The sequence below is a fragment of the Thamnophis elegans genome, chromosome 1 (genome assembly GCF_009769535.1).
Source record: "Thamnophis elegans isolate rThaEle1 chromosome 1, rThaEle1.pri, whole genome shotgun sequence".
Taxonomy (NCBI): Eukaryota; Metazoa; Chordata; class Lepidosauria; order Squamata; family Colubridae; genus Thamnophis; species Thamnophis elegans.
Genome location: NC_045541.1, coordinates 88,776,727 through 88,788,980, shown reverse-complemented (window position 1 = coordinate 88,788,980; position 12,254 = coordinate 88,776,727). Strand labels below are relative to the sequence as shown.

The following is a 12,254-nucleotide window of genomic DNA, read 5'->3' as shown; positions in this document are numbered from 1 at the left end:
CAGCAGCGATGCTCTACATGTTTCCCTACCTTGATTTTTTTTAAAAATTGTGTTCAAGGGTTTTTCTTTTTACTATTTTTCCCCATATCATAGATTAAAATAGGGATTAGCAGCTGTCCAGAGCTGGAGGCAGCAAACCATATGATGGCTTTAAATGAAAAATAACAGTTCATCAGAGAAAGACAATTATATGTGCCTAGATCCATATGTATTGGATACAACAGGACCATCTTCTCCAACCTTAATGTTGGCCTTCATCTTACAACATTTTCAGTCAGCATAGCTCCTTAGAAAGCTTTAAAAAAATATCACTGTCATCTAAAACAGCCAAAATGGCCATCATATGTTATATTATCATGTTATTTCTATATTATTGTACCTACACTGGTTAATAGACTGTATCTCTTCTGAACTAGTGTTCTCAAGCCAAGTCTAAGTCTTTTAAGTCTAAGCCACAATTTACTCTGTTGGTCAAAGTGGGGCTACATTGTTTTTGTTTCCCCAGAAATGAGTATGAGGAATGGGGTCCTACAACAATTTGCACCCTTACATTTCTGACTCCAGTCTGGCCAATTATAGTTACACTATTTGCGTTGTTAAAAAAAATAAAAAGAGAAAAAGGAATTCGGTGACTTTTAGAAGTGTACATGAACATTCTGGAAATCATATTACCATGTATAAAGGGCACCTGGTTGAATTTCCTTTAAATACCACACTCAAACTTCTGCATCCACTCATACGTCATGCCAACTGTCAGATCTTGTGGATTGTTCCCTCCTAGCCATCCCTACTTGAGTAATTGAATAGCTGTATTATTCTGCTGTTTTATTCCATTTTCAATTTTCTGATGATCACCTAATTATGCATTAATAGTAGGGATGCCACTGTGTGCCTGGCTGTACTTAGCAAAATAGGTTAATCTAAGGTTTGAGCAGCTAATGTGATGTGTCAAATACTTTCCTTAGCTTAATTACTTTTTTAAAAATCTAACCTCTTGGCTACAGCGTCTCTTTCCTGAAATGTAGCTGCACTCTATTAACACCTGATATAGCATTCATCTTCCAAAGAGGGTTTCACATTTCTAAAATATAATGAAAAGCTGAAGTAGATACCTTACATCACTGAAGCACACATTTCATAGAAATACATTTCATAGATAGTCCAGTTTAGTAAATTACAATTCATATGGGAAAAAGACAAAAATTCTTAGGAACAAGGCTGTAGGAGAAGTAAAATTCAAAGGTGGCTAGGAAAATGGTTTGAAAAAGTACAAGGGAACAAAACTCTAAAGTTATAGATCTTCTCTGCTGGGAGAACAACCTTTATAATGATGAATTCTTCCAAATTGGAGAAAGCATCTTAGCAGTTGACTATTCCATCTATTCCATTCATCCAATGTGATTGCATTAAACTGGATTTGTATATATATTGTTGGTATATAGAGCATATTCTTCTAAAAATATATTGCCAAAATAATATGTTAGAAATAGCTGCAAATTGTCCATGTGTTTCCAGGACCTGTTGGGATTATGAAACTGAAAATTGCTTATGCTACAATTCTGAAACAAAGGCAAAAATAAGATATGCCTTTTCAATTTTGGAATAGGATGTCAAACCAGAATACTCTATAACTGATTTGCATCCTAAATTATCTTGATAAAACTTTGGTATATATTTAAAAGAGCATTGGATAATTTGATAAAACTTGATAGTAACAAATAATATAACCATTGGATTATTGTAATAAATGATTTCAGGAAAATAATGTGACATCTCTACCTCCATTTTTCTTCCCGATCACAATAATTTGAGATGAAGGCTGAACTTCAAAATAGTGGCTTTTCCAAAGTAATGCAGTGAACATCATGGCTGATACTAAATGTGAACCTCCCCTCTGAATTCAATACCTTAATGCCCTAATACTATAGAACACTGCCTCTTTATTATAGCAGAAATCCTTCTAGATTAATATTCCATTCTAGCCACTGAGATTCCTCCAAAAAGTTCCCAAACAGAGCCCAAAGATAGCAGCCCCTTTCCTACTATTGCTTCTTAGGACATTTCTTCCAATCATGACTAAAATATAGTAGTGGTCTTGTCTTCCATTTGTCTGTTCTTTTAGAAACCACTTCAGCTTGAGCCCTTAACACATTGTGAGTAGCCAATCCAAGTGAAGTGCCTTCTATGTCCTTTGGAATCTATTGTCATGTCTCTGGGTAAGACTGAATTATTCCTTGAGAGAGAAAAAAGTGCTTCCATCTACCTACTGTATACCAATCAAGTTTATTTTGACATTCAGAAAACACAAAACTAAAGATGCACATGCATAAAACTCAGGCAATATTTGCTTAATATTTTACTCACCCAAAATTTTACTAGGAAGAAGGCATTCTGGGGTCCTTTTCCAAACAATTCCTTCAAGCCTCCCTTCTTTTCAGGGAATTTGTCATAAATCTGACGAATGTCCACTGACTCCAGCAATGGATCGCTATAAGAGTGGTTGGCATGTCCAATGTGCACAAAGAGGTGTTTGTTATACTACAAAGGAAAAATACAAAGGAAGAATATATTTATAATATATTTGTAAAAGTTAGATGTACATAAAAGATCTTTCTTCTTAAAAGGAAATAGCCAATGTAGTATTACATATGCAATCTAACAGAAATCAATCTGAGCTAGATAACCTTTAGTTTGATACAGTATGTTCTCATATTCCTAAGAAACTTGACTACCAAATAACCTTCATTTAATAAATAGAACATAATAGAATACTTTATTGGCCAAGTGTGATTGGACACACAAGGAATTTGTTTCCAGTGCATAAGCATTCAGTGTACACATAAACAACAAAGTATATCATCATAAGACACCAATGGAGAAGGTAGTAGAAAAGATTAGAAGGACAATAGCCTTTAGATGGGTAAATATCCTTAGACATAAGGCATTGCTGGGGTAATTAAGTGTTCAGGAGAGTGATGGCATGAGGGGAAAAAACTGTCTTTGTGTCTAGTTGTTTTGGCACACAATGCTCCATTAGTAGCATTCAGGGAGAAGTGTTGAAACAGTTTATGTTCAGGATGTGATGGGTCTGTTGACATTGTCTCAGCTTTCTTTCTGATCCATGCAGTATACAGTGTAAATAACGAATAAAACCAATTTATTAATGTGTATCTATAGTCAGCATTATCACAGTTTTTTTTAAATTTCAGAATCAAGAGTAGCATTTTATGACGTCTAAATTAAACTTAAACAATTATGAACTAATTCCGTTTTTTTCCACTATTTGAATTTCCCCCCAAAAAAATAAAAGAAAAAAAAAATCTTCCTTTCCTAATAGCCAAAATCACACTATTGCCAAGCACAAGTAGAAAACATTTCTATCTTCTAGGTTAGAGAGCTAGAGAAAGGGTATTTCTGTTTTAAAGGACAAATATATAGGTCAGAAAAGTAAACAAATGAATGGGAGAAGCTAACGCACGAATGAACAAATGCATGAATGAATGAATGCTTATGAGCAAAAGCTTTTGAAAGGGCAGGCTTAACTTGCATACCGATCAGTTACACAAGAATTACAGTAATTATCATCCTATTCTGTAACTCCAAGTAATTACCATACCACGTCTGCGCAAATATAGGACAATTGCAAAAGCAACAAGCTTACTAAGCTCTTTGAAGCTCACTTCAAAAATATGTAAAAGGCTTATAATATGTACCATGATGTACCTTTTTAGTAAAAATAACTCCGTTTCAAACCTAGGCTTCATATTCCTTGTTTTCAAACACTTATATTGAAATATCCATAGGGATGCTAGCTGGATTATTTCTCAGGCATCTTTCTACTGTCTCTTTAGAATTCTGGATTAAGATGCGACATTAAGCACACTTAATGTAAAAGAACTTCAGTCTGGTTGGATGTTGAACCAACAAAGGATTATGAAGTTGCAGGCATACTGGTTATCAATTCTAAAAAATCACTAGGAATTTCATTTGACATTTTTGTTTTGGTTTATATAGAATCCCTCATGGAAAAGATAGACGCTAACAAAATATTCACACAGTGTTTCAATGAAGGAAGAAATTGATTCACATATTATCTGAGAATCTTTTCAGCCTGTGGGTGAAATCTTATATATTTATTGCATTTAGATTCCCACCTTTTTTCTATCAAAAACAAGGTGGCTATATTACCAAGTAGTTTGATTTACAACCATGCTAAAGCATATAATTTACATTGGTTTTCCATAAACTTTTGTTATCTGAACTCCACAATTCTTATTCTCTCATGCCCTCCCCCCTCTCACACACAAGTAAATTAGTGAGAAGGCATCTTTGGTCCTACCAATCTTCTGATACCTGCTGAAGATGACTGTATGAATTTATAGTAATTACCAGTTGTAGATTGGTAGTGAATATTCCACACATGGTCACCATCACTTAGCAAATCTCATACATCAAATCCCAGAATTTATTGGTTCAGTTTCTACTCTTAGTAGTTCTACTACTTCTAAATAGCTCATTTAAGAGAAGATAAACCCACAGCTGTGTTACAACCATTGCACATCTACTGTATGCAAATGCAGATTAATATGTTAAAAATAACTTTGGGGTGTTATAATCTTGAATACTTTAGTGTAATACAAGATTTGGGATGTAATAATATCTACTTATACTTAATAGTAAGCACTACTGAATCAGTAATCCATATGAATAGTGTCTTTAAAATATTTCAATTCCCTATCTTCTTATTTTGACCTTGATGGTAGAGCTAATCTAAACAAAGGGAACTTCCAAGGTTACATACTATGAAGGACACTGCTGTGTCCATTTTGTACTGCTGCCTGTTCAGATCCATGTCCTCTGTTCAAAATGTTTAGGGCTCTACATACATTAAAACCTGATTAAGTGTAAAACTGCAAAGATATTTCAGAAGTAACCTCGGACTGGTATAGATGTATTTTAACCATTTTTATGTATGCTTTTTGATAAAGAAAGATACAAGCATACTTTGATTCTGCCATTCTGGCATAGCTTTTCCTTTAGATTTCTTAGGCACGCAATAGCAAGTTTTCCATAATTTTTTTTATCAATGTAAGTAAATAAAACTGTCCCATTTGGGTTTAATTAAGCAGGAGCAGAGAAACAAAACATCACAAAATAATTGCCATACTATGACATGTTTGGCTTGGAACATGTATGTTAGCAGACTCCAAAGCAGATTTTAGACCAGAAGAATTCAAACACCCCATGTTACTTCTGTTTTGAAGTCCAGGAAAATCAGTTTAGAAAAACATAATTCAGAAACTAAAAGGATTTGTTACAGAAAGCAGTGCAATTTAAGTTGAAGACAGTTGTAAAGCTAGTACAGTTGTTTGCTGATCTTTCTGAAAATACCAGATGCTGCAGTAGCAGCATCAGAAAAAAAAATCCAATATGTTTTAAAGTAGCAGATGGTATAGCCTCATCTGACAATATTCTTAGAACATAAATGTTTTATTTTGACATTACATGAATGATTATTTTCTTCTTACATTACTGTAAATGCTATACTCTACTGAATGTCTTATTCCTTTACTTATGACATGTTTCTAATGAACAATAAACAGAACGTGGAAGGCAACTGCTCATATGCTTAAGAAATCACTGACATGGTTGAGAAGAGCCTAGAAGACGGGTGTCAAACTCGCTGTTGCCATCATGTGACATTGCACGATGTTTTTCCCATTTGTGTAGCTGGAGTGGATGGGGCCTGCGTGTGACACATCCAGCCCGCGGGCCACCAGTTTGACACCCTTGGTCTAGAAGAACTGCATATGCTAACAAGCAGATATAAGCTGGGAAAATTGAAAAAGGGAGTAGACCAGCTAAATTATTCCTTGCTATTTTCCTTCCAAATTGATGTTCAATAACCGAAAGTTACATCAAAAGGATTCTTTAAAGTGATGATGAGGAACTGGGAAAGAAAGCCCAACCAAACTTCTTCCTGTCGCCCCCCCCCCATCCTTTCTATTTGAAACCTAGTTTTGCTTTTTGTTCAAAATTGTCAAGGCACAGAAGGACTCCACTTGCTCTTATTTTTGACACATAAACTATGAATTTAATATTTTCCAATATGATAACATGGTGTGCCTTGTATGGCATGAATAGTGTTTGTTAGTGGAAAAGCTCCAGTTACAAACCCTTTACAACTGAGTTTCCATTGCAAAAATATCTGGGTTTGAAAAGATCATGAATGTATGTCATTCAGTCATAGTTCTTTCAATCTCAAATATTCCAGATAAAATAACATCCGTTTCTAAAGAGAAATTTGCCCACCAAGGTGTTCGCTGTTTTCAATATGACATCCTAAGCTGTTTTACTGTTGTAGCCATTGTTTAAAAGAAGGTTAGATTGTCGCACTAGGGAGCACAGAAAGTAGAAAGAGGTTGACAATGTACTTTCATGAATGCATAGTCTAAAATAACCCATATAGCCTCGAGATGGAGGCTTCTTACTAAACATTCTTATATTTGAAGAATGCATAAAAGTGGCTCTTGTGAAATAATACTAGGATAAAAACCTATATAACCCATTTAGAAATTCAAAGGAAGCAAGACAAATCATTGTTATATATGGATGCATTTGTTTTACTTGTAACATACAATTAAGAAATGGTATTGTTTTGTTTTTAAAGAACTACCACAATCCAAACCCAATAATAGTAGAAAGCTGTAAACATTACAAGCTTTAGTTATAAACAAGATTATCTATTGTGTTTGTTTCAGAATACGCTACAGAGGAAAATAGAAATGTAAGATTCATTATCACTGTGGCCTAAATTAACCAATTCCATTGTTTCCACCAAGAAAACCTATGTTAAAGTGAAAAGTAAGAAGGCCATTCCAACATTTTTCTCAGTGGTATTTTAATGATTATTCCAACAATAAATACCACCTCAAAGTTACTTTAGAGAACCTTCCTGGATTATACCCAGAATAGTTTTCTGCATATGATATATATAAGGAAATAACAATTTTGGTTTTATTTTGTTTCCTACAGAGTCATCACTATCCCAGGAGCCCTAAGAAAGCTCATCACAGATTGTAACAGGGGATCATGCACAGCAATATTTCATCATTCATTTTTAATCTAAAACCAATCAACCAGAATTTCTACAAAGATTGCTGCAAAAAGTAAATTTATTAAGATTTAGAAATTTGATTAAAGGAGAAGATTTCAATCAAATTCCAAATAATGAATTGAACTGGTCTTCTAAAACAGGATGAGGGAATATGACAATACTTGCCAGTTTTATTAATAGATAATGAAATAAACAATTAATTCAAGACAACAGAACCAATTAGTTATCATATTATCCTAAGAAATACTTTAAACAGTGTATCCGACAGACTCTAGCTTTTTTCTGATTCAATTAAACAATAACTAAAATAAGAGACGGTGAGATACATTTTGTAAAATATTTCTAGAAAGACTTCATTTGCTTCGTATTTTTACCATTAAAGAAAGAAACTTCAGCTAATAGCTTTGTTGTGAAAACAAATCCACATTACACTTGCAAAGCATCCCAGTATTTTTAGGGTGGAAGAATTATGACAAATCAATTCCCAAATCCAGCAAGCATCTAAATGGAGAGCAAAGGCCAACATTGTATTGAATTCGCTTTCTGTTTTTCTGTGTGGCTTTTCCATGAAGATTTTCTCATTTCAGATAGTCTTCGACATACAATCATAATGCCCATTATAGGCAATTGTTATAACATTTTTGGTGGTTGTTAAAATGAATGTGGGGGATGTAAAGTGAACACTATGGTTGTTAATCAAACCAATAATTGACTATGGGCATGGTTTTGCCAAAACTCGGAAATAAGTGGCAGTTCTTGGCAAAACCCTTATAAAATATGCTAAGTGACAAGACTACCTTATGCCTTTTGGTGCAGGCATAACATACAACTTCATTTCTTATTTATGGCATACCATCTTTACTGAATCTCTCTTAAATTACACAGGGAATAAATACTTACTGTTATTCTCCCTTTAAGTTAATATTATTTCTGTTCATGAACTTCTACTCTACCTTTCAAGTCAACTAGTTATTTCCTTTACTCAGATTCTTTTTATTTGCACAATGGCTATATCAGTTACCAGTAAATATAAACTCAAAGAAGCAATCATGTGCTAAATTCAATTAATTCCACATTCTCTAATTGAAGGAAATAATGGATTTTGACTGAAAAGGGATGATAGGGTAATGGCCAATCACCCATACAGGTTGATCTGTTAGCACTTTATATCGGCAAATAACAGAATAATGCAAATATGAGATTTGGATTTCAGTGTTTAAAACCTGGATCATCACTGATCCAAAGTATTAATAGGCTCACTAAACATCGATACCTTAGCTTATAAGAGATAAAGCGTCTTTACTTCTAACATTAACATTTATTCAGTCTTTCAAAGAGCAGCATTGAAAAATGAACCATTATTGTTTCCATTAATATTTCTTACTATTGTGCTGTTACTTTTTATTCATAGATTGTTGTAAAGATTCCTCTTAGGCAAGGTTATAGTGTTACATCTCTGATCTCTATTATTCTAAAAAACACTCTTGATAATATCTCCTTGCACATATTATACTTACTGCCTTAGAGAAAACAGTTATATACAGACACAAAAAGCTCAAAATATCTCTGTAGGCTATTGTAGTTCACAAGCTTTTGAATAAAATTAAGATCGAAAATTCCATGTCTTCATGGAATATCTGTGGGGAGGGGGGAATCTTTATAAAATGTTCAGTTGAACATGTTTTCTCTGTGTGAAAACAAACTAAAAGAATTTTACTCTTTTGTGACACTCCATAGAGAAGCCAATTGAAAATAATAATAATGGGAATTATATAAATATAATAATTATACTTCATTTAATATAATAATACAATGTCATTAAGTGAGATTTCTTAATATTGCTATAGTTTCCTGTAAGTTTTATAGTATAAAAATTCTATAGTATAAAAATCCAGCTGCTTAATCTCAGATTTTAAAAAATCCATATAGAAAGCGATTCTGGTTATTAATTCACTTATTGCAATATTAATGGAGCGTTCAATTTTTCACATGAAATACTACTTATCTGTTTCGAGAAAAATTCACACTTAAATAAAGAACCAAAGCAATTGGAGATAGATGCCACACAAAAAAACACCCAACCCTTCACCAGAGGAATGGAGAAAAGCCCCAAGGCCAGTGGTGAAATTCAATTTTTTTTACTACCGTTTCTGTGGGTGTGGCTTGGTGGGCGTGGCTTGGTGGGCGTGGTGTGGCTTGGTGGGTGTGGCAGGGGAAGAATACTGCAAAATCTCCATTCCCACCGCATTCTGGGTCCAGTCAGAGGTGGCATTTGCGGGTTCTCTGAACAACTCAAAATTTCTGCTACTGGTTCTTCAGAACCTGCTAGATTTCACCCCTGCCCAAGGCCCGTAAGGTTACAGGTCATATACCCTCTGGAAATGACATAAATTATATAAAAACTTACAAAAACAGTGTAAATTATACCATGATCTTCATTGCAGAAATATAGGATCCGACGACAACATAAAATGACCTTATTAAAGGCTGATTTGGTGTTTCCACATTCTGCTATTTTAAAGAAACTTCAAGCCTGCCTTCAGTACTGCTACCAGCACTTTCTAACATAAACAATAACTATTATTGGACAAATATATTCATTCCCCTTTGGATTATGGAAAAATACCACAATCTATTTTTTTCTGTTTCCTTCCCTTCCAAAATTATCAAGCAGCTTGAGCTTGCCTGATCTGCCTGCTATGCATTTCAGCATTATCCACGTATGAAGAATATTTTTGCCCCCACACACCTTCTGTTAATCATTTCAGGCAATGAGCCTTGCAGTGGCATAATGTGACCATGTGATGGCCTAGAAACCAGGAGATTATGAGTTCCAGTTCTACCTTAGGCATGAAAGCTGATTCGGTGACATTGGGCCAGTCACTCTCAGTCCAACTCATCTCAAAGGTTGGTATTGTGGGGAAAAATAGGTGGAGAAAGGAGTATTATAGTATATTCCCTGTCTAGAACTACTTATAAAAGTAATAAAAGTGGGCTTTAAAAAACAATTCTAATAAATAAAATACAAATAAAATCATTTAACTTCAATTTTCATGTTGTTAATATGATTTGAATGCATTTCATTTTTTTTTACTTTCTGTTACATTCAGAATTCCAATTTATTGGTAAATTTTGGGTAAGTACTGAGAAGATTTCCTATTCTAGGGAATGCAAAAGATTTCAGCAGTGAGAGAAAAGAAGAATGCTGCCAGAAGAAAACGATAGAAATAAAAGTACCAGGAAGGAAAGCCAGAGAGAACAAATGTTGATAATCAAAGCACAATATAACTACAGCATGATATGGGGTTGTTTGTCTGTTTTTTAGGTATAAGGAATACCAATTAACAATGGATGATTTGAAAGAAAAAACAATAACAAAAATAATTGATAGCTTTTGGTTGGAGGGTGGGAGTCAGATATATAAATATCTTGATTAGAATAATAATAATAATAATAATAATAATAATAATAATAATAATGGGTGGGGCCCGACTAGTAACCAATGCCAAATCCGGCGAAACAACTGGCCGCTGTGATACAATTGAATAATAATAATAATATAGAACTCCGCCATTGCCGGTCCCAAGCCCGGATGAGAAAGGAGGAAGGTTGGGATCAGGTTGGCATCTGGTCCTGTAAAAAAACCCCCGCCAACCCATACAATATGGTGAAAAAAACAAATAAGAATTCCATACCGCATCGGTCGTCGCGCGGGTTAACAAGGGCCGCGGCGGATGTTGGGGTCCCTGGACATCCGTCGACAAGTGGGCTACAAGTGGACCAGCCAACAAAACGACAAAAATATAGTGCAGATGAAAACCGTGCCATAATGGCCTGTTACTACAACTCAGAGCCAGAAAAAAGAGGCTATTTAAAGCGAATGTATGAATTATGGAAACAACAATATCCAGATTCAAATGTTAGTGAACAACGACTAGCAGATCAAAGGCGATTTATTATACGGAATAAAGTGTTTAGTGAAGTTGAACATGAGGAAATTCAGGCAAATTGCAAAACCCAAAAAACAATATCACAAGCGGAAATAACTGATATTCAAGACACAACTAAAGACATTATAGTAGAACTCCCAGAAGAAGCTCTTGCGGAGGAAATAATATCACCACCACTAGAACCAGTTATCACTGAACCAACTGATGAACTAACTCAAAAACAAAAAGAATTGAAGGATAAGATCATGGAGCATTTTCTGCTTAATGAGGAAAGGCAACGTTTACCATCACTAAAAACTGTGCCAAAGAAAATTTTGGCCCCTATCATGAAAATGGTTAATGCAGTGTTTTCAACAATTGAACCAGGATCCATCTTGGAAACAAACCAGTTAATGTACAGCGCAGCTGTAATAGTCACTAATGAACTAGGCATTAAAATTAAAGTACCTAGTCATACAACAGAAAAAGCATCAAAGCCAAAGTGGAAAATCCGTTTAGAACAAAAAATAAAAAAATTAAGGGCAGATGCTAGTAACTTAAAGAACATGCATGAGCAACGGCTTAAAAACAACAAAATCATAGATCGGCTAATCAGGAGATATAGATTGGATACAAGAAACATCAATGAAGCTGTAGAGATTGTAAAACAGCAGATAACAGCAACAGCTAGAAAAATTGAAAGATATGAGGCACGAATCATCCAATATAAACAAAATCAGCAATTTCGATCAGACCAACGGCGTTTTTATCAAAGTCTTAATGTAAATGGTGACACCAAAAGTGAAAAACCAGAAAAACAGGCCACAGTTGAATTCTGGAAAGAATTGTGGGAAAATGCAAAGGACTACAACAAGGAAGCAAAGTGGATACATGACTTTGAGAAAAGCATTGGCAACAAACAAATGCAAGTATTAGAAATAACAACTGAGATGGTCAAAAATCGAGTTAAAAAGGTAAAGAATTGGACATCACCTGGAAAGGACCAATTACATGGTTTCTGGCTCAAATATCTGACCAGTTTACATGCAATATTGGCCAGGCAACTGAATGAAATTTTACAAAAGGGCCAAATTGATGAATGGTTGACAACTGGAAAAACATACTTGATTCAGAAAGATCCAACTAAAGGAACAACACCTGAAAACTATAGACCAATAACATGCTTGCCAACAACCTTCAAATTACTC

At 34.5% G+C, this 12,254-nt stretch overlaps 1 protein-coding gene across 10 annotated transcripts in view; it reads right to left on the bottom strand.

Moving 5' to 3' along the window:
• TEAD1 (TEA domain transcription factor 1) overlaps window positions 1-12,254 on the bottom strand; it is a 224,421-nt gene that overhangs the window by 21,264 nt on the left and 190,903 nt on the right. For all 10 annotated transcript variants that reach the window (XM_032223579.1, XM_032223564.1, XM_032223596.1 and 7 more), the window contains one exon: window positions 2,365-2,538. In XM_032223579.1, coding sequence (XP_032079470.1) covers window positions 2,365-2,538 — 174 coding nt within the window. The remainder of the gene's footprint in view (window positions 1-2,364; window positions 2,539-12,254) is intronic.